We start from the raw sequence: 22,962 nt of genomic DNA, 5'->3' as shown, positions 1-22,962 counted from the left end.
AACTCTTTACAATATGGTCCCATTAGTTAATGCATTAATTAACAAAGAGCAATACATTTGTAACAGCATTTATTAATCTTTGTTAATGTTATGCCGGGTTCAGACTACACAATATCAACACAATCTGTTTGACGTAGGCTGTCTTGGTGATTCGTTAACGACAATGGCCATCGTGACGCAAGAATCCACCATTTTATGTCGTATAGTGTGGTGTATAAATGGTGGCGAAAGATAGTGGAGGTGCTTTGGTTCTGGAAGTCAGTTGCTAGTCCCACCTTCTCAATGACGTCACGGATGTCATTAAATATGGCAAGAGATGACTGGTCAGGAGCAACCTGTAGTCTGACATCTTTCTTGTTCACGACAAGAATTTAGGAGTCAAAATCAGCTAATCTGACACGGTGAATATCATAACAGACAAAAATATTGTGTAGTCCATACTCGGCATTAGTTAATAAAAGTACAATTATTCATGCTAGCTCAGATCCGTTAAAAATATTTACGAATACAACTTTTAATTTTTAAAGATATATTGGTAAAATTGTAAAGTGTTACCAGATGATCAAAGATGTGTGTTCACATTGTTTTACACCTCTACCAAAGCTCTGCACTGCATGTTTACCCACAATGCAGCGCTACCTGAGATGGAAACGCATGAATCAACAGATGCCGGTCCTGTTTAACATCTGCTTATCAGTGTTGTGATATGTGTGTTTGTGTTTGTGTACATTGCCGTGAAATTGATGGTGTCTCCCAGGTTAAGTCAGTCCCGTAGTGATGACCCTTGTGTTTATTTTAGTGTTTTTTCTCAGTACCCGCTGTGACCCTCTCTGGGTCCCTTACATTGCCCACCGATTTTCCATTCCCAGAATCCTTCTTAGTGCTTTTCCCATACAAGCACTTGAATGTTCCCATGTCAGTCTGTTGCTCCTAGGTTTCATGCATAAATATAAGCACTCTTAAATCTAAAGTGACATTTTCAACATCATAACAGCCATTTTTCAAACACTGACATTGTAAATGTACAACAGATCCAAGACTGAGCTTGTTGCAATGCATTCTGGGATTGTCTTCTCCGCAAGTGCATCTTATAAGGCAGCAAAGTGTTATGAATAGTCTTATGTTGTGAACATGCCTGTGATCCCTTAAAATTAGGCTCTATGAAATCCATTTTTCTCTTTTTTTTTTTTCTTTTTTTTTTTTTTCTTCCATTTTTATTTTCTGTATACCATTTTAATGCTTAAATTAAATTTAAGTAAAAAAAAAGCATGACTAATTGGATTCATAAATTTGTATAAATTTAACAATTTATTAATGTAATTTTTAGGCCCCAATGAAATTCCATGTTTTCCATTTGAATGGTTTAAATGTTTTAATAATCAAAAAGTATGTCTAATCAATTGAATTCGAAAACTTTAACCATTTAATAATTTTTACAATGAAATGTTTTTCAGAAGTTCTTTTAATTTTTCTGGATTTATGATTTAATATAAATTTATTATAAAATATAAATTAAAAAAAAACTATCAAATTAAATAAAATATTCATTTTAATTACCTTAACCCTCTGCTGTTCTTTGGTCACTTTTGACACAAAAAAAATTTGGTTTGAAATTTTAAAGATTGTAACTTCATCAGAATGGTTTTTGTGACTCTTGAGGCATTTGCCACAAAGTTTGAGTGGTCGGAAACAAATTGTCACACTTGTGGTCTTCATAGTCAAAAATGACCACCATGTGAAATGAATGGGGGAAAAAATATGAAAATACAGAACATTTTTGCATGTACAATCTACAAATCAGCCACGAAAAAAGTGCACAGCCATGAAGCAGTGATACTAGTGCAAAATAGACCCACACATCCCCCAAACACACACACATCCCCCAAACACACACACATGAACTGGTGTGACTAACACTGCAGGTTTTTGCAAATGTGTGATATAAAATTAATAAGTCAGCCACAATGCAAGAACAAAGATGACCGCAAAGTAAGAGTTAAGCTCTAAAACTTTGAGTGCAAAACACACACATACACACATTTGTTTCATTATATTAGTGAGGATATTGCATAGACTTCTATTGATTTTATATCAGGTTAATTATATTTTCTGTGTCCTAACCCAACCCCTACCCATAAACCTACCCATCACACAAAAATTTTTTAAATAAAAACATGTTTGGGCCAATTTATAAGCCTATTTAACTAGTGAGGGCCAGTAAAATGTCCTCACTATTCAGTTGTCATAATATTTCACTATATAATTGAGAACATTTGGCTACACTAAACACATAAGTACACTAAACACATAAGTACACTAAACACATAAGTACACTAAACACGTTCACACATGCACAATTATACACTCACAAATGATGTTGTGGCTATAACAATATAGCAAAATTGAGCTAGAAGAATCAAATTAGATCACATCCTGATGGATTAAGCTCTGAAAGTATTCCTGTTTATTTTTGTTACATTTTTATTAAGTTTTTGATGTTGTGTGTAGCAGAATGCTTTCTCTGTGTTCAGGTTTGACTGTAGTAATAATGCAAAAACTGACACATCAAATCAACATTTCAAACAAAAAAATACCTAAACCTTGACAAAAAGTAGCCTTTGAGAATAATATATATATATATATATATATATATATATATATAATAAAAATTCCATAATCTAATAAAAGTAGGTAATTATGTCTAAAAACAACTCGTGAATTTACAGTCCTCTTTTTCAAAAACATTTTCAAATGTCTCCGGATTAATGTAGACGTAGCCTTTATATAGAGCTAAACAGGCATCTAGTGGTTACACTGTGTTTTTCTTTTTTGCTCCAACCAAAGGGCACTAATATGCTTTCAAAAATCTGATTTTAAAGGCCTTGTCTCTATTTTAACACGAAATACTGAATTAATTGAAAAATGTATTGGTTTAAATGGGAAAAAAATAACAAATATAAATTAGTACAATAAAATTTAAACATACTTAAGTAAAAACTAAAATATTATTGAACAAAAATATATGATTTTACTGAAAAGTTGTAGTTACATTTCAGGTGTTCAGCCGCTTTTGACCGGGAAGACCATGAGTGGGAAAGTAGGCAAGGCTCTAAGTTTTTCAATCGAACAGTCTCCTTTTGAACTGGATTTGTAGCGGGAAGATATTGTTTCTGTGTAAAGACTGTCTGATTCATGTCTCAGTGTTTTGTACATCCTGGCCTCTGGCTCTGTGTGTTTTGTGTGTTGTGGTTTTGTTTTGTGGTGTGATAAGTGACGTGTCCTTGCTCAGATGTGAGCGATTATTCTGTCTCATTAAAACAGCCCGTCTCTGTCTTCATGTGTCCTCCTGTCATGCCTCTTCATATTGTGATTAGTGTCAGGCTTTGAATGAGCTCCTCATGCTTCACCCAGAAGACCAGGTGTCTGTCATATCGTTTGGGGGTTTTCAGATGCTCTGTCTCTATTGATGTAGTCTGATTATCTCTCTTTGTTGGGACTGTGATTGTTACTCATGTGAGGTTTGTGTCAGCATTTTCTGTGAGTGAAAGCAAAATATAGACAGTAAATAAACAGTTTTCTTTTTATAGCTTTGTTACCGATGGGTACATGCAACAACAAACGTACACTGTGATTTCCCTTAAGTGGTTATGTCAGATCCGTTCATTTGAATCACTGATTGTCAAATTGGTATGAATCAGTTCACTGAAGCAGTCAACTGACTTACGTACTTCAGGTCATTCCCTTTTTAGATTAATAATGAGAAATTAGAATAATTTGTTTGTATATAGTAGGGCTGCCCTCTAATAGTCAATGAGAAGAGGCTTAGTTGACAAACAATTTATTAGTCGCTTAGTCGCAAGAAAAAAAATCTACAGGAAGTGGCAAAGTCACGCCGTCTGTGACTGACAGATCATTAACAGCTGGTCTATGTGGTAATTACAGTACATCGGGCAGGACATCCAAAACGCTCACCTATCATTCATCGACCTCAAATGTGGCTTGTCATCTGAAACATGTAAGTAGTAGCAACTTTACATGGCCGCTCGCTTTAACGTTAGCATAGAAAAAATGTGGGCTATTCAAGTGTTTGTGCGGAGTTTGAAAGCTGAATAGTAGCACACTTACTGCATGACAGCAGTTGGTGGTGCCGGTGCGATCACTTGCACTTAAAATCATTTTTGGACAAACAGATAAGAGTAATACATCTTTTGAATCTGTGAAGAGTCTACTTTTATTTGTGTGCACTCACGATAACAATAAAACGTTGTGCTTTTGTAAAATAATGAAAGCAAACAGGGTGCGATTTCTGCCGTCTCTCTCAGTGAACTTGTGCATGCAAAAAAAAACAGAAACTCCATGTAAACTTGCCTCACAGACATGAAAACTATATCTATAGAAGTGAAATGAACCAATTCAACTGGAAAACAAATGTTTTCAGGTTATGTAATCTGTATGAAACAAATGAAGCATATAGGTGCGTCCACTACTGCAGAGTTGACGAGTCAGCATCGACTTCATCACTGCAGCCAAAAATACAGAAAACACTAGTTTATCAATTAATTATTAAAATGTTAAAGCAGTCTCCTTGCTGTTTTCCCTGACGCATTCATAATCATTACTTCGTCTGGTACGCTGTGGCAAGCTTTATGTATGCGCTTGAATGCTGATTAGGCTATGTAGGCATTAAAGGCTCATTATTATGTTTATTAATAAACGTGCATTTAGTCGACTAATTGCTTAAAATAAGTGACTACTAGTCGTTCAGAAAATTTTTTAGCCGAGGGCAGCCCTAGACTTAGGGCTAGAGCAATATAGAATTTGCAAGATAACGCAATAATAAATAGTATGTGTATGTTCTTAATTTCTTTAGTACCGATAGCAAAACCAGTAACATCGAAGCTTATTGATACTGCGGCCTTTCTTAATTTATCCCCGGGGCCCGTTTAATACAGGATTTCGGTACCCATCTCTTGCAGTGATAGGAAAAAACATGTTTTGGAATGACAGATCCTAGTCATAACATGTAGATGGAAAAGAGAAGTGGTCCAAGCACTGAGCCCAGAGGCACCCCAGTTCCAATATGTTGTTGGATAGAGGGAGACAAAGAATGAAGAGTGAAGGAAAGTGAAAAGAAACAGGGTGGAGTGCAGTATATCAGACTGAAGGAGAGGAGTGTTTGACTCCTCATCTGGAATTCATAGAGCAGTGTGAGGTCTGCAGAGATCAACATCTGGCAATAATACCAAACTCACACACTCACACAGCAGACATGGATGCTGTTAGTGTTTTTTTTTTTTTTTTTTCTCTCTCTTCTAAGGGAAATATCTCACATTTCCCAGCTGGCTTTGTGGGTCAAGGCTCTTTTCTTTTTTTTTTTTCTCTTGGTAGTGGTGGTTCTGTCTAGTCCTGACTTGGTTTATCAGCATCAGATTAAATTATTGGATCCCTCCATTACCAAAAAGCACCTTGTTTACAAAATAGAAATCTCATTATCATTAGTAATGGTGTTTGATAATTAGGTCATGCATATTATTAATCTAATGAGTATTCTCTCTCTCTTTCTCTGTAGCCTCACGAGTTTGACGAGTGCCGTTTGGACATCAGTGTCAATGATAGCGTGTGGTATCTCCGGGCTCAGGACCCAGAACATCGCAACCAGTGGATCGATTCCATCGAGCTGCACAGGGTGAGTTCCCCCAACACGCCTGTCTTTACCCAGCATGCTCTTTTCTCACACAGCCAGACTATTGACTATCAGTATTAAGTCTGGTTTGTCTGAGAACCACCCCTGTTGACAGGAAGAAGCAATCTGACTGACAATCAACCACTGCTTTATTTTTTTTATTTGACATATTTGGGTGGGTAGATCTGAAACCAGATATTGCTGTCTTTTTTTTAGCCCTGTTACTGAAAAGTAAGCTCAGAGTGGGTTAGTTACACACTGAGTCACAGAAGTGGATAATAATGTTTTGAGATGAGAAATCAAAATGAAAAGACTGACTGTGTGCGAGATTATGAGTGTGATTCATTCTGTTTACATCATCTGAGGGGCAGAGCACTGAAGTGACAACACACACACAAACACACACACACATGAGGAAGTCAGTTTAGGTCGCAAACACACAATCCTATGGTAACGCAGATAAAAACAATGTGATGATTATACATGATATTTACCGCACTCTTCCTCATAGAGCATACAGAAAACACAAATGGAGCAGTTCAACACTAACACGCACGAGTGAACATACCACTCGCATAGCTGTAGTAAAATACTCTATAGTGAGAGAGAGGATGTGGGCAGGTACAGACAAAAATGAAAACAAAGGCAGATGAGAGGAACAGTGAGACGTCATGATTGGAGCTACTGAGTGATGGAAAACTTTAGAAATGAGATGAGCGGGGTGTGTGTGTGTACAGAGAGAGAGAGATTACAGAAAGAAAATAAATAAAAAAAATATAATAATATAAAATTAAGCTGTAAAAATAAAATAAATAATCGAAAGATTAATTAAATGAATATATATTAATTTAATTATTTTAACATATATATATATATATATTATTATTATTATTTTTATAAATAATTTAGTCAATAAAAGTAATAAAATATTAATAAATAAATAAATAAACCAATTTATTAAAATGATATAATATATAAAATTATATATATATATATATATTTTATTTTTCATTAATTTAAACATAAAATGAAATAATGAATTAATAATTATAAATACATAACATTTATTTTTATTTTTTAAACGTATGTATATTATTTTAGACCTAGTGTGTGTGTATGTGTGTATGTGTGTTTGTGTGTTTGTGTGTTTGTGTGTTTGTGTGTGTGTGTGTGTGTGTGTGTGTGTGTGTGTGTGTGTGTATTGGTCTCCCTCTTTCAGTGTCTGCTGAGTTTGCACAAGTGTTCGTGTTTTGAGGCCGCACCCTGATCCACACGTGCTTCTGATTTCTGCCGCCCGGGGAGAGGGGAGGGGAGGGTCGCTTTTGCACACGCACGTATTTCCCCTGTCCATTCATCCTTCTCTTGCCTTGAGGATGACCCCTCTCTGATAGTGACTCGCACACACAAGGCTCTTCTTGGAAGAGGCCTCTCGGTCTGAATCACTCCTGAAATTCTTCCCACTGACACTTTGCCTCTGTCTATCATCTCTCATCAGGGTACAAAGGGAATAGTCCAGAACCACAGACACCGATCAGCTTCAGTAATGAATGTGTTTAATTCAGACCCCATTAAATCACTTGACCAGTGGATTTTTATTTACTTGTATTGACGTATTTGTTTTAGAAAGTTTGGGTGGGATACAGTTTGTTAGGAATTAGTTGTCACAACAGTGATTTGCTTTGTGCTTGTTGTTGGTTTTTGTGGGGAGAGACATTATTTTTCTTGAGAGCGTTTGATTGACCTGACACATGAAACGGTGCCGCTCATTCGCTTTATCTGCACGGATGGTGTTCTCGAATATAGGCGAACAGGTTCGATGTATTTCCTCCTTTTTTTGCAGCTACATTGCATCCACATTTTTTGCAAACTAGATATCTATCCTCGAGGACAACCCCGCGTTTGTTTTTTCTATATCCAAAGTATTTTAATTTTAACTTGTTTTTCGATGTGGGATTATAACCCTACCTGACTGCAGAAAAATTGCACCTTTAATAACAAATCTGTGTCTTGAGTTACATGTAGGATGTGACACAGACCCGTATGGGTGGTGCTGTTCAGATCTGCTGTTGTGTCAGATAGTGAGAGTAATCTGTAAATCTGATCAGAGCTGCATTGTGTTAAGCCTTTCACTCTCAGTGTGTCAACACATACTCTCGATAAAGCTACTGGAAATGAGACGTGCGCTTGAAACCTGCTTGATCTCATCTGATCTCATGAGTGTTTTTTTGTTGTTGTTGTTGTTGTTGAGTTTGATAACACACACACACACGCTCACTGACTATAATATTATATTATAACTATACTATACCAACTATAATAGTGTATTATACTAAAATAACACTGCACACATCACACACACACTGTTTTTTAATGATACTGCTGCTGAATTAACATGACACTGATTACAATTCCAACTCATTTCCTCTCTCTCTTGTTGTCTTTTGTAATCACCTGATTAGGTTTATTGATTTGGTGTGTGTGGTCTGTGATACAGTGTTAATGGTTGTGATCATCTGAGGCTATTGATTGTGTACCTCAGACACTAACGGTATTCTCGACTTCTGATTGGTCAGTGGAGGTGTTATCACTGCCATAGTCACAGTAAGAGTGTGTTTGATTGGCTGGAGTGAATGCAGGGCTGACCTGTCTTTGATTGAGGCTCTGAATAGTTATCTCTGGTTCTACCCGATAGTTACCTCAGATTCAACCCACTCAACCGTAGAATGAGCTCACTGTTGCCATCTAGTGGAGGACAATGTTAAATCCTCACTAAAGACAGTGTGTATATATTCATGTCAGGCTACAAAATGTGCAGTTTTTCCATATGCATACCCAAAATGCGCAGTATACAGCAGATGACAAGGAATACAGTATCCCATAATGCAAATATTGATAGTGATAGATGAGCTGATATATAAAGATTGTTTTTTTGTTCAGGTTGTGTTTTTTTTTTTTTTTTTTTTTTACTCTTATCAGTTCTGACAGTTGTACATTTATTTAATAATAGTTTGTTGTGACTATAAAGTCATGTGTTTACAGGTGTTTCTTATCTACAGGAAAGGTTTGTTTGTGTAGGTTTATTTGTGTATTCCTATTTCTCTGTGGGCTCTGTGTGTGTGTGTGTGTGTGTGTGTGTGTGTGTGTGTGTGTGTTCAGACTGAGCTCGGATTCATTTGTTCAAATTTGTTTCAGTATGCGGAACGTCGAAAGGGAAGTGAATGATTTTCAGATCGTATTTCATTCCCTCTTTCAGATTGAGCAGTTTGGGTGAGTTTATTATTGTGGTACAGAGGTCAAACTTGTTCGTCTGGAGGAAAGACACAGTAACCTGGGCTTGTGCTGTCATGCTCCGCTCAGAAGCCTCATGGGGAGACAGTCATTGTGTGTGTTTATGCTTCTAAATAAACTCAGAAACTATTTTCAGAGGCTGTTACTCATGAAATGAGCCACAGGAGAGCTCTGGGTTCATGGAAAGTGACTCTCTGTGCTTTCTGTCTGTGACAAACCCTGAAGATGAAGTGGAAATTGTTCAAGTCAAACACTCTCTCACACACACACACACACACACACACACACACACACACACACACACACACACACACACACACACACACACACACACACAGACCAGTTTGTTGTTTTTAAAGTGTAGTTGACTGTGTAAATATCAAGGTAAATCACATATTATAGATTTCCACCCTCCGATTCCACCCCTCCTCCTCACAGATCATGTATTGTTTATTTAGCTTTGAACCAGTGCGCTTGCGTCATCATGAGCCTTAGCATCAGCTGTTTACAGCTACACTGAGATAATGAGTTTTTTGGAGAGCATGGCAAAAATTAAATATACTGTACTGTTCAAAACTGTACTGTTGGTAAGATTGTTCAAATGTTTTTGAAAGAATTCTCTTCTGCTCACAAAGGCTGCATTTATTTGATCAAAAATACAGTAAAAAAAAATAAAATTATGGAATATTATTACTGTTTTCTATGTGAATATATTGTAAAATAGAATTTTCAGCATCATTACTCCAGTCTTCAGTGTCACATGATCCTTCAGAAATCACTCTAATATGATGATTTGCTGCTTAAGAAACATTTCTGATTATCAATATTAAACAGTCATGCTGCTTAATATTTTTATGTAAACTGATGAACTGATGAATATAAAGTTGAAAAGAACAGCATTTATTTGAAATAGAAATCTTGTAACATTATAAATGTCTTTACTGTCACTTTTGATAAATTTAATGCATCCTTGCTGAATAAAAATATTAATTTCTTTTAAAGAAATCGTGCACTCAAAAGCATTTAATTAACATATTAAGTTTATTATATAAGGATAATTCAATGCCATTTAGTTAAACATTCCTAATTTTGTTAAACTATTAAGTTCAGTTATACTAAAATGAATATCAAACAAAAATTAAAACAAGTAATCCAGTTTAATTGATTAGTTTATTTAGTTAATGTGTTCAGAACAGTTTCTACAACTTTTACAAATGTTATCTAACAAGAAAACCTTTTAGGCCTTGTTAGGTGTTAGCCGGAAGACTGTTTTATTACGTCCATGGCATGCACAAAGTAGTAGTTTTTCATTATTAAAACAACTTTAATTGTTGTTAGCAGGTCCTCACCCCAAGCACATGCTCTACATTTCACCACAGTGGTAAACACTAACAGACCAGAAACTCTTTAAATATGAACATAAAACAACATTAAACATTAACAAGTCTCCTAATTTTTTCATCTTGATGGAAAAAAAACGCATAAAATAACATTTTATTTCAACATTTACTCTGCCTATCAAGCCCAGAGCAAACCACGATAAGAAGGGAAAATCCTGTTCCTAGTTTCTATAATGCTATTTTAATCAACTAAAATCATTTATGTACTCTCAACTCAAATAGTGGTTGAAAAGAATCATGTTGGATTAACTTGATTTGCTTAAAGGATTAGTTCACTTCAGAATTCAAATTTCCTGATAATTTACTCACCCCCATGTCATCCAAGATGTTTATGTCTTTCTTTCTTCAGTCAAAAGGAAATTAAGGTTTTTGAGGAAAACATTCCAGGATTTTTCTCCATATAGTGGACTTCATTGGGGTTCAACGGGTTGAAGGTCCAAATGTCAGTTTCAGTGCAGCTTCAAAGAGCTCTACATGATCACAGACGAGGAATAAGAGTCTTATCTAGAGAAACCATCGGTCATTTATATAAAAAAAAATTTATATACTTTTTATCCACAAATGCTCGTCTTGCACTGATCTGCGATGCGCTACGCATTACGTAATCACTTTGGAAAGGTCACGCGTGACGTAGGCGGAAGTACCGCGGTAGGGCGAAAAACTCCATCTCAACTTCAAAATCACCCGACATTGTTGTTTTACCGTTTTTTTTTTTTGTTTGTTTGTTTTTTTTTAGTAGTAAAGGGCGTGTGACTTAGTCTTTGCACGTTTGCTTTGTAGACACTGGATCGGTACTTCCGCCTACGTCACGCGTGACCTTTCCAACGTGATTACGTAATGCATGGTGCATCGCACAGAAGTGCAAGACGAGCATTTGTGGTTATAAAGTATATAATTAATGTGGTTAAAAACTAGATAAGACCCTTATTCCTCATCTGGGATCGTGTAGAGCCCTTTGAAACTGCACTGAAACTGACATTTGGACCTTCAATCTGAACCCCAGTGAAGTCCACTATATGGAGAAAAATCCTGGAATGTTTGAACATCTTGAACATCTTGGATGACATGGGTGAGTAAATGATCAGGAAATTTGAATTCTTAAGTGAATTAATCCTTTAAGTACATTGAACAAGCATCAAATGTTATTTTTGCCCTACTTAATTGAAACATGTTCTTTCAAAATGAAAATATTGAGTTGAGCCAAAAACGTTTTGAAGCTTGAAGTCAGTTAAACACAATGAAATTGTGTTTGAATGAGAAACCTAATACAATGGTGTTAAATTGACTGAACAGTATTGTAAAATCTTTTTTTTTTTTTTGAGTGTACTTGAACAGTAGCGTAACTTCTGCAGTGACAAGCTGCAATGCAAAAGTCATTCGCTGCTCCACTTTCAGGTCACTAGTCCTGCTTGTTGTAATTAAATTCTGCAAATTATGCCAGATTGCAGAACCTGGCTTTTACATCAACCAAACAAATCAAACTCTGCTGTCAGATGTAATAGAGTCTTTAGTGTTGAAGCGCTCCTGAACATCACATGATCTTTGTCTGTCTGTGTCTAGGCTGAATCTGGTTATGGTTCGGAGTCCAGTTTGAGGAGACATGGATCCATGCTTTCCCTCACATCTGCCACCAGCGGATACTCGGCCACCTCCACCTCCTCCTTTAAGGTGAGAACACAAATATTGATCGATGCTATAGACCGATAACCAATACTGATATGATATGCCATTCCTCCCTACTGCCGAAATCCAATAAGTTTGCATATGTAACCCACAGAAGGGTCACAGTCTGCGGGAGAAGCTGGCAGAGATGGAGACGTTTCGGGACATCCTGTGCAGGCAGGTGGACACGCTGCAGAAATACTTCGACGGCTGCGCTGATGCTGTGAACAGAGACGAGCTCCAGAGAGACAAAAGTGAGTAGATGTTCTGGTGGGAGAGATCAGGATGTTGAATGTGAGTCAGAACGGAGTGATTCTGCTGACAGGAATGTTTAGACAACGCTGAAACTCATTCAGACTGCGGCAGCATCCAGATTCCTCTGCTTTCGTTCTCTCTCTGGATGCATCTGTTGTTACAGCACAAGGGCCTGTTGATTCACACAAATGATCAACTGCCTCTTTTGTTCGTCCTGGTCCTTCCCCTGTACTACAGTATGCGTCTACAGTAGACTCTCAGTATGTGAATGGGCCGATCTGGGCACCACCAACCACAGGTCAATGAGTTCATTCTGACTGTGTGTGTGTGTGTGTGTGTGTGTGTTTTCTCATCTCAGTCGTGGAGGATGATGAAGATGGTTTCCCTACCACTCGCCCCGATGGAGAATTCCTGCATAACAACAACGGCAGCAAGGAGAAATGTGAGTGTGAGCACATTTACATAGTCTGGAACGTCGCTACTGATTTCTGCTCGTGTGAAGCTTCAGCAGGTTTCACACTCGATGAATTCTCTCTGATTCAGCTCCAGGAGATGGTACTGGGGCAGCACTGACAATTTGAGCAGTGTGTCCACTTAATTTACTTCAGTGATTCAGTAATTTGAGCCTGTTGTAATGAATTGTGTGAAGTCTATAACATAAAGTCAGCATTTCTCCAGTAGAGCTGTGTTTGACTGTTTTCATTGAGTTATGCGTTTCTGCATTGCTTTTTTAGTGGAAATGCTAAATGGCTAAATTGTATGTGGTCATCAAACCGTTTCTGTTCTTGTATAATATGACAAAGAATGTTCTGTCAGATGCAATATTGTCACAGCCAATCAGGATTTAATATAAATAATATAGATTAAATTATATGTATATGTATCTCTCTATAAAATATATTAATATAAATTAGACAACTTATTAATATATATGTATGTTTGTGTGAAATATATATATATATATATATATATATATATATATATATATATATATATATATATATATATATTAAAATACATAAATATAAATGTAATATAAAATACTTAGAAATGTAACTCGGGCAACTGCTGGTTAGGAATAAAAACTCAGAATAACATTGAAGACATTTGATTCATCACTTGATGATGATAATAATAATAATAATAATAATTTTATATAGCGCCTTTCAGGACCTCAAGGTCGCTTGATGTTTTATTACATCGTGCCTGATCTGGACACCGTTTAACAATGTTTCGTAAATGTCTTTAAGGTTTATCTGTAAAGTGTGTGACTAGATTTGTTCTCTCTCCATCAGTATTCCAGTGTTTGAGTCATAAAGGCATTAATGGGATAGACTTTAAAGGAGAGGCCATCACGTTCAAGGCGACCACCGCAGGGATCTTGGCTACACTTTCTCACTGCATTGACCTGATGGTGAAGAGAGAGGACAGCTGGCAGAAAAGACTGGATAAGGTACGATTCATGGGCTTCTGGAGCTTGTCCTTGAGCCGCTAAAATCAAGAGAGGGATGGTGTATCTGCCAGAGTCACAATGTTGTCAAAATTAATCAGCCCTGGAAATTCACCGGCTGAAATAGTTGTAAGATTGGCAGAAATGTTTGTATTGATGCTATATGTGAACTAATTGGGTACAAGGTAGGGCTTCCATGACTACTCATTTATACTCATTTAAATCACTATACTTCCAGTGCCGCTATTGAAAATTCTGCCAGTAATTTTCAGGAAAACAAATACTATCTGAGAGTTTAAGCATCATTTTGGTGATGGTGTATGAATGGAAGCCGTAGCTGTCGTTTCTGTGAATGACTGCTGCGCTATCTGCCAGAAAAGTTAATCTAGCCGTTTTAATGGGTTTGTGTGGGAAAGTGGCGAGCGTGTGTTACTGAGGTGGAGCTGAATCTGTCTGCTGATGTGTCGCAGTCAGCAGCATTCAGCACAATACTGACATATACAATCAGAACGAGCTTCTGTCTGAACAATGGAGCGCTTCAGAACAATCCCGCATCGATACAGTCTCTCGCTCTGCCCACATCACACCGAGACAAGATCTACTCAAGCCAAGACATTAAACATTACGGCAGCAGAGTGTTTAGTCAGCTAAAGTCGCTCCCCCCTCTTGCTTTCTACAGGAGATGGAGAAGAGGAGGAGGGTGGAGGAAGCGTATAAATCAGCCCTGTCTGAGTTGAAGAAGAAGTCTCATTTCGGAGGGCCCGATTACGAGGTGGGTTTGGTTTCTGCACGTGCGCTGATGCCTGCAGAACTTTAAAAAAGCTGTGAACTGTATGAAGATGTTCATCTTGTTCTGTCCATCAGGAGGGTCCAAACAGCCTGATCAATGAAGATGAGTTCTTTGATGCCGTGGAGGCCGCTCTGGACCGACAAGACAAAATAGAAGAGCAGGTGTGTCCTTAAAGTCCTACATTCATTTGATCAAAGTCTGAAATGGTATAACAAAAGTTTTCATTTTAAAGGGATAGTTCACCCAAAAATGAAAGTTCTGTCATCATTTACTCACCCTCACATTGTTCCAAATTTGTATGAGTTTCTTTCTTCTGTTGAACACAAAAGAAGATATTTTGAGGAATGTCGGAAATCAAACAGTTGATAGCACCCATTGACTTTCATAGTGTTTTTTTCAGTCACTGGGGTCTATCAACTGGTTACCCATATTCTTCAAAATATCTTCTGTAAATGATGACAGAATTTTCATTTTTTTGGTGAACTATCCCTTTAAGAGGTCTTAAATTTGGGGACAGAAAAATGAATCCAGATACGGTCTAAAGGCCCTGATATACTCATGGCGAAGTTCTTTTTCGTTCTTCGTTTAGGGGTAAAACGAAGTTTGAAATACGGACAGACCACACTGCCGAGAGCGGCGTTTAGATGAATATGTAAATATGTGCTGCGTGCTTTCCTCTCAGTAATAAACACAACAAAAATGAGAAAACAGCAAGCTTTTCTTTTATAGAAAGCATAAGAAAAGCATCTTTTAGAAGCACAAGCAGAAAATTTAGGGGCACACCTTAAATCGACCTACAGCGCAGACAGTTATTCACGTTTTCCCCCTTTTTGACTGTATTACTGACAAATGCCCTGGTAATAAATAGACTTAACTTACAGAAATTACAATATGCAGTTTTATTAAGGCTCCAGATTAACATTTGAGGGCAGCATTATCATTCATAATGTCTAAATAATAATTAAAAAAAAAAAAACCGATTGGAAATATGAGGATGAACAAATAATGTTTTGGTCAACACATTAAAAATAACATTTAAATATGCCTTGCAGCTCGCAAGTCGTGCCAAACCCTGCATCCCAGTGTGCAAACTATCCACCCTATCCGCCCTAAATAGTATTGAATATTACTAATGTCACATACTATTTAGGATGAATAGAATGCACATTGAGACGCAGGCAAAGAGTCGCGCAAATTAGCACTCCAGTAAAGTCACGTCACATTTATTTATATGGCATTTTATTCAAAAAATCACTTAAAAGCAAGCAGCTTTACAGTATCAAACATGGAAAACAGGTGTCAGTCTCACTTCATCAGAAGCACAACTTCATTCACTATCCAGCGTGTTCATGTTTTCACCTGCGGAGATCTTACCTCGATGGACTCAACAGATGAATGTGAGTCAGAGAGGAGTTCCACGTGAAAGAAGGCGGAGCCTCAGCGCACACCTTCTATTACGTTATCGTCACAGACCAATGGTAGTACGAAGGTGTTTTGCAGCTGGAGCAAACTTTTCCTGAGAGTTCGCTTTGGCAAGCCATTTCAAACTCCCAAAACTAACACAAAACAAACTTCGTTTTGGCCTGATTTTGTTTAAAATGACGTCACATCAGTTCTTTCTGTGATTTCAGGGCCTTAATGTTATAATGAATTAATTAATGTTAGTGCTACATTTCAGGTTGTTTATAAAAAAAAGTCCCAGGTTTTATTTATATATATATATAAGTCTCACCCTACATATATTTCCAGATATGTTTTTATCATTAACATATGTATGTTTTTATAGTCTCAGTGTGAGAAGAGCAGGATACAGAGGAGCAATTCAGTGCCTTCAGGAGACGCCTACTCCACCGTGGGCTCTCACCGATTCGCTGAGAAGGTGAGTTTTTTCTTCTTCATCGTCTCCTCATCATGACCATCTGCAGACCTCTTCCTGTGTCCCTGTTGTGCTCTGTTCTTCTGTCTCGGTCTCTTTTTGTTTTGGGTTTATTTTCCACTCCTGATGAAGCTGCATCTCTCTCTTCTTCCTCACCCATGTAGCCCCCCTCTCGTCCTTCCTCTCCCTCATCTTCTGCTGTCGTCTTCACTCCTTCTCTCTATGAGCACCGGTTCAGTGCTGAGGTAACAGTGCCCTCTAGCACACTCATCCCAGACTCATCAGCAGCTCTTGACATCATGTTACATTGCACCTATTTGCAAAACCTATTTCAAAACCTAGTGAGCTGCTGAGTCAGCCCAAAAATACTGTCTGGCTAGGCAGCACTCTGTTTTGAAACACAGCCAGTTGTATTATTAGCAAGTCTGCATGATGCCTTGTACTGTTAACAGCACATTACAACCACTTAGTCTGTCTTGTTACCTCCATTTTCTGTCTGTCTTTGTGTGTTTGGCTTTTTGAAAACATAATTTGCATGTTCAATAACTTTTCTTCACACAATAATCTTATCTTTAGTCACCATGAAATCAAAATGAAGCAAATTTGCTTTCTTAATTCATGTTCCTGGTTTTATTATTGCATGTTTGTACTGTGTAAACAAATGGCTGATTAAATGCCTTTGAATAGTTGTAATCATTTAGACTCATTTCATAAAATGCATATAAATATCAGTCGTCATATCTGCCAATAATATGTCTTAGTAATATCACATTTAATGCTTAGTTTTATGATCAAAGCTCTGTCATTTTAATTATGAGGCAAAACATAATTGCAATGCAAGATGATTTAAAGATGGACTAATAAATGTTCCTCAAAATCCTGATGGTTCATATTTGATACTCGTATTTTAATGTGATGTTGAATGCCTTTTACCTTCTGGTGCTCTCTTTTTTAATTATTTCAATATTTTGTATTTTTAGTGGATTTTATGGTACTAAATTATATTTACGCTGTAGGTATTATCCATTTATTCACTTTTTGAGCATTAAATTTCCAAATTAAACGGTCATAAATTTTGAAAGCTTTAGGGCACAGACTTAATTTTGATCTCTTTTTAAAGACGAGACTTGGCAAATTATTGCTGAAGTGAAAAAAAGTTTAAAAAAGTCAACTTAAAAAAAGTTACAGAATTTTACGTTATTGTTATGAAAAATGCACAAAAATACCATTTTAAATTTTAATATGAAATATATATTTTCAAAAACACATTTTACTCTAAAACTGCAAGAAAATCAAAACCATAAATCTAAACAAGTTGTGCTCCAAATTTGAGCTTGATATCTCAAAAAATGAGCTTTCGGTAAGATTTTGTTTGGCCGCAGTACCAAAAGTTTCCACTAGATGAAATTTGTCTCCCATTCATTTCCAATATGCTCATTTTTGACCGTGAGGAGCACAAGTGTGACTATTTTTTCAGGACCATTTACCCCTTTCGAATCATGTCCATGATTTTTTTTTGTGCATGTTCACAAAGCAAGTGCCGAAACCTTTACCAAGTTTCATAGCATTCCGATGAAGTGAAAAATTCTAAAAACATACAAAAAAACACAAACATTAACAAAACGTTACATTTTTCATTCAAAAATGACCAAAGAGCACCAGAGGGTTAAATAGCTATTTTATCATTTGTATTTGATCAGTTACTGTTGTATCTGATGCAGATTTTCTATGCCTGTAATGAAGTTTACAGCAATATTATCAAATTAACGTTACGTGGAGATTCTCTGGAGGCTGAACTCAACCTCAAAAAGTCTTGGTGGTTGCGTTTCAGGAAGGGAGTAGTTTTTTCTGCTTCATTTAGAAATACTCATACAGTACAGAAGTGAAACATGTTGTGAAAGGTGTTTCATGTTGACTGATTGCTGCTTGCTTTTAGTGTTATTAATAAAGATTCTCTGAAATGAGGGCATGACCTCTGACCCTCCTGGTTGTGCTTTGTTTTGGGCAGGTGGAGGAGATGGTTCAGAATCACATGACCTACTCTCTGCAGGATGTGGGTGGAGATGCTAACTGGCAGCTCGTGGTGGAGGAGGGAGAGATGAAGGTGAGTTCAGCAGTCCAGCCGCATACAGGACAGGAAATTCCAACATTCTGTTCAGAACAGTGAAAAGTGTTGAAAGAAAATAGTTCAAATGAGTTAAAAACACACTCTTTAGCCCAATATTTGTGTTCTATACAGTGTTTATGGTAGCATACTATTATAGTATTGAATAAAATTTTTATTTACATGTTTTCAGCTTTTAGTTTAAATTATTGTTTAAATTGGTTTTGGTTTTTATATCTTTTTTTTTTTTTTTTTCCAGTTTTAGTTTTAAGTAATGTTTTGAATTGTTTTTTTTTTTTTTTCCAGCTTTAATTTTTTTGTCACTTTTATTAGTTTAGTTTTTTTTATATTTATCTATATTTTCTATCCGTTTTTTAAATTTATGTTTTTAATTAGGTTTTATTTTTATATTTTTAGCTTTAATTTAGGGATGCACCGATATAAAAACTTTTGGCCGATAACCGATAATTCTTTGTATTTGAAAGCAAATAATTGATATATTGGCCGATAAATCAAAATGTATATAATTTTTGAGAGCCTGATTACAAAAACAAAAGTCTCAACATTAAAAAAAATATATCGGCCAAATTTTCTTATCGGGCCGAAAACGATAACATTAAAATGAGCATGTATCGGCCGATACCGATATGGTGGCCGATATATCATGCTTCCCTACTTTTATTTTAATTTTAGTTTGGATGTTTGTCTTTTTTTTTATTTATTATTTTTTTTTTTTATATTTAATATTATTTATACTATTTTTTTTTTTTATTATTTATATTTTATTTCAGTTTTAGTTTGAACTGATGTTTTGAATTGGGTTTTATTTTTATATTTTTAGCTTTCCATTAAATTTTAGTTAAAATTTTGGTCACTTTTATTAGGTTTATATATATATATATAATATATAATTTTATATATATATAAAATTATATTTCATTTTTTGATTTTAGTTTAAACAGATGTTTTTAATTGGGTTTTATTTTTAGCTTTCAGTTTAATTTTAGTCTAGATGTTTGTTTGTTTGTTTGTTTGTTTGTTTTTTGTTTTTATTATGTTCTATTATTTATATATATATTTTTATTATGTATATTTTTTTATTTTAGTTTTAGTTTTAGACTTAATTTCAGTTAGTTGCCAAGGCAACATTTCTATTTTTTGATTAGGTTAATGTTTTCATCTAATATTTATATTTTGTTTAATTTCATTTTTATTTCAAAATGGTTTTTTTTTTTTTTTTTTTTTTTTTTTTTTAAGTTTCATTTTTTGTTAACAATAACACTTTATGTATTTTTGTGCCTATAAGAACATCATGACATTAGCTTAGCATCGTGTGATGATTAAACACTACTGGAAGATTCATTTAAATTCATTAAAAATACCTGAGAAGGTTAAAACTGCGTCTAAATTTCAGTCTAAAGTGTGTGTTTTAGCCCAAACACACTCTGGTCCACAGACTCACTCTCTATCTCTCTGTCTCAGGTGTACCGGAGGGAGGTGGAGGAGAACGGGATCGTACTGGACCCTCTGAAGGCCACACACTCTGTCAAAGGCGTCACAGGTCATGAGGTCTGCCACTACTTCTGGGACACGGATGTCCGTAACGATTGGGAAAGTGAGTATACGCAAAAATTAGACAAAATCCTCTACCGGAGCACCCTGTATTTCAGACATCAAAGCTTCAAGCTAAAAATTATTCATTTATCAAGCCTAAAGCTTAAAAAAAATGCACCAAAACTATGATCAATATGACATCTCTAAACAGCGCAACTTTTGTGTGACGTCTACATATACAGCAGCAGAGCCTTACCGGATTATATCACTAATAATAGAGCACAGTCTGGAAGCATATACTCTTACCACACTTTACATCAACACTGGACAGATGCTTCACATTAATGTCTGATCAGAAACCTCCTAATGGTCACTGAGTCTCTACCTCTATCTCTACCTAAGATATACAAAAACAAAAAAGGAGTAGCAAATCTCTGGGAAACAAAATCAAAACATTCCTTGAGGTTTAATCAATCTATTCCTATAATTGTCTCATAAGTTTATTAGTGCATTTTTATAACTAATATCCACTCCATTTATGAAAGCATTTAGTTGTGTTCAGCTCATTTATATCAGGTCTCATTTTTTGTCTCCAGCTACTGTTGAAAACTTCAACATCGTGGAGACGTTGTCCGATAACGCCGTCATCATCTACCAGACTCATAAGGTGAGAGGAGTGTCTGATTGACAGTGGGTCAGTGTTCTGGAAGAGCTCTTCCTCATGTTGTGTTTTCCTCACACAGAGAGTGTGGCCAGCGTCCCAGAGAGACGTCCTCTATCTGTCTGCCATCCGTAAGATCATGGCCAATAACGAGAACGATCCAGACACATGGCTCGTCTGCAACTTCTCGGTCGACCACGAGAATGCCCAGGTGAGTCTGGTCTCCATGGCAACTGCTGACTCAATATGTTTTTGTTGCCTCTGATTAAGCAAGCAGCAGTTCAGTGAGTTTGGAGGGCCATATTTCATTGTTTTTGTCTTCATGTAGCCAAACAACAGATGCGTTCGTGCTAAAATCAACATCGCGATGATCTGCCAGACGCTGGTCAGTCCACCAGAGGGCGACAAAGAGATCAGCAGAGACAACATCCTGTGCAAAATCACATACGTGGCCAACGGTACTTCTTACCTATAATCTTTATGAAATAGTTAATATCTAAATATATCAGTATTTCTAAATGTTTCGTCTTAAATCCGATGACTACAATACAGTGACTGTAGGCACATCTATTCAACACAAACCTGTTTATTAAATGAGGTATATATGAACGCTGACTGGACATTGTTTGTTGTTGTTGCAGTGAATCCTGGCGGATGGGCTCCTGCGTCTGTCCTGAGGGCCGTGGCGAAGAGAGAATATCCCAAATTCCTCAAGCGCTTCACTTCCTACGTCCAGGAGAAAACTGCCGGAAAGCAAATCCTCTTCTGAGCACCAGGTACAACAAACTACAGCGAATGATGACCAGAGATTTATTACAGTGACAGGAATGGTGAAAAACATATTAGCAAGAGTTAACGCCACACTATGGAAGCAACACAGTCCGTCTGCTCTCAGGCCCTGTTTACACCTGGTGGTATTAAGATGCGTTTTGGTCGATTGGATCACAAGTAGATGAGGGAGACACATTCCCGTTTACACCTGGTGTTTTAATCCGTCTCTTTTGTCCACTTCTGTCCCGATTTCTTCAAGGGGAGGGTCTATGGGCGGGTAAATGTATGGGCTTTTTCAGATCTTTCAATCTAATGGACCAAATAAGCTCGCGCAACTTACATATGAACATGATTGCAGATGATGGAAAAACATAACGAGAGCAGCAGCTTTCATTTCTGCTCTGACAGCCGCAAGATCACGCCAAACGCTGTGAGTGTGTGTTAGAAATCAGGAATGGTGAGAGAACATTGTGTTGGTACGATTAGTTTAAATCCCATCTGGCTAGCGCGCTTCCCATAATGTTTACGCACTAGGTCAGCAGGCAGAGAGTAGGTGGTCTTTAGTGGCTGTTCGAACACATTTGACCACATGAAAGTTTACAATACGAAAGCAATCCTGGTCGAATGAGTTTTTGACTACTTCTGGAAGTGGTTTAAAGTGGACAAGCTCAAACCGTTTTACACCCCCGTTTAATCTTGTCGTCCACTTGAGATCCGATCGACCAAAACGCATCTTAATACCAAGTGGAAACAGCCTGAAATAAATATCATTATAGGTTTAACATAGTGTGTTTGGGTAAAGTAAAGACATGGTTTGGAAGATGGATTTTTTTTTATACTGTCAATCAATAACAATAATATATTTTTTTTTTCATTACCAAAAACGGTTAATTTTCATTTTATGTTGTCTTTAAAAATACCCTTATTATTTTCGGATATATATAAAAAATAATTTAAAATGTATAAATTATTGTATTGTATTATTGTATTTTAGTTTATTATTATTATTATTATATAATATAAAAAAAATATTTTGTTTTATTATTAGTGCTGTTGTTGTATTATTATTATTATTTATTTTATTATTAAAATCATTTATTTTATTGGTCACAATAAAATGTTACATTAGTTAAAAATGCCCATATTTTTGGATATATATTAAAAAAAAGTATTTTGTGTTTTATTAGTGCTGTTGTTGTTGTATTATTATTATTATTATTATTATACATTTAATCATATTATTTGATAATATATTATTTTATTATTTGATCAGTTATGTTATTATTTAAATACATCTTATCATTTTTTTATTATTATTATTATTATTATTATTATTATTTAATAATGTTAGTTATAATGTTATTGTTGTTGTTGTTGTTGTTATTGTTGTTGTTGTTATTATTATTATTATTATTATTATTATTATTATTATTATTATTATCATTTATTTTATTGGTCACAATAAAAG

At 36.0% G+C, this 22,962-nt stretch overlaps 1 protein-coding gene across 2 annotated transcripts in view; it reads left to right on the top strand.

The window, feature by feature from the left end:
- LOC127503286 (ceramide transfer protein) overlaps positions 1-22,962 on the top strand; it is a 41,091-nt gene that overhangs the window by 14,868 nt on the left and 3,261 nt on the right. Inside the window, exons 3-17 of one of the 2 annotated variants that reach the window (XM_051876885.1) lie at positions 5,570-5,686; positions 11,932-12,039; positions 12,149-12,287; positions 12,647-12,730; positions 13,584-13,741; positions 14,418-14,510; positions 14,603-14,689; positions 16,315-16,407; positions 16,569-16,649; positions 18,413-18,508; positions 19,991-20,123; positions 20,659-20,729; positions 20,806-20,934; positions 21,052-21,181; positions 21,365-21,499. In XM_051876885.1, coding sequence (XP_051732845.1) covers positions 5,570-5,686; positions 11,932-12,039; positions 12,149-12,287; positions 12,647-12,730; positions 13,584-13,741; positions 14,418-14,510; positions 14,603-14,689; positions 16,315-16,407; positions 16,569-16,649; positions 18,413-18,508; positions 19,991-20,123; positions 20,659-20,729; positions 20,806-20,934; positions 21,052-21,181; positions 21,365-21,492 — 1,647 coding nt within the window. In that variant the 3' untranslated portion in view covers positions 21,493-21,499. The remainder of the gene's footprint in view (positions 1-5,569; positions 5,687-11,931; positions 12,040-12,148; positions 12,288-12,646; positions 12,731-13,583; positions 13,742-14,417; positions 14,511-14,602; positions 14,690-16,314; positions 16,408-16,568; positions 16,650-18,412; positions 18,509-19,990; positions 20,124-20,658; positions 20,730-20,805; positions 20,935-21,051; positions 21,182-21,364; positions 21,500-22,962) is intronic. The other variant, XM_051876886.1, reaches the window with a different exon arrangement.

This window comes from Ctenopharyngodon idella, chromosome 21 (genome assembly GCF_019924925.1).
Source record: "Ctenopharyngodon idella isolate HZGC_01 chromosome 21, HZGC01, whole genome shotgun sequence".
Lineage (NCBI taxonomy): Eukaryota > Metazoa > Chordata > Actinopteri > Cypriniformes > Xenocyprididae > Ctenopharyngodon > Ctenopharyngodon idella.
This window is presented reverse-complemented; position numbering and strand designations above follow the sequence as displayed.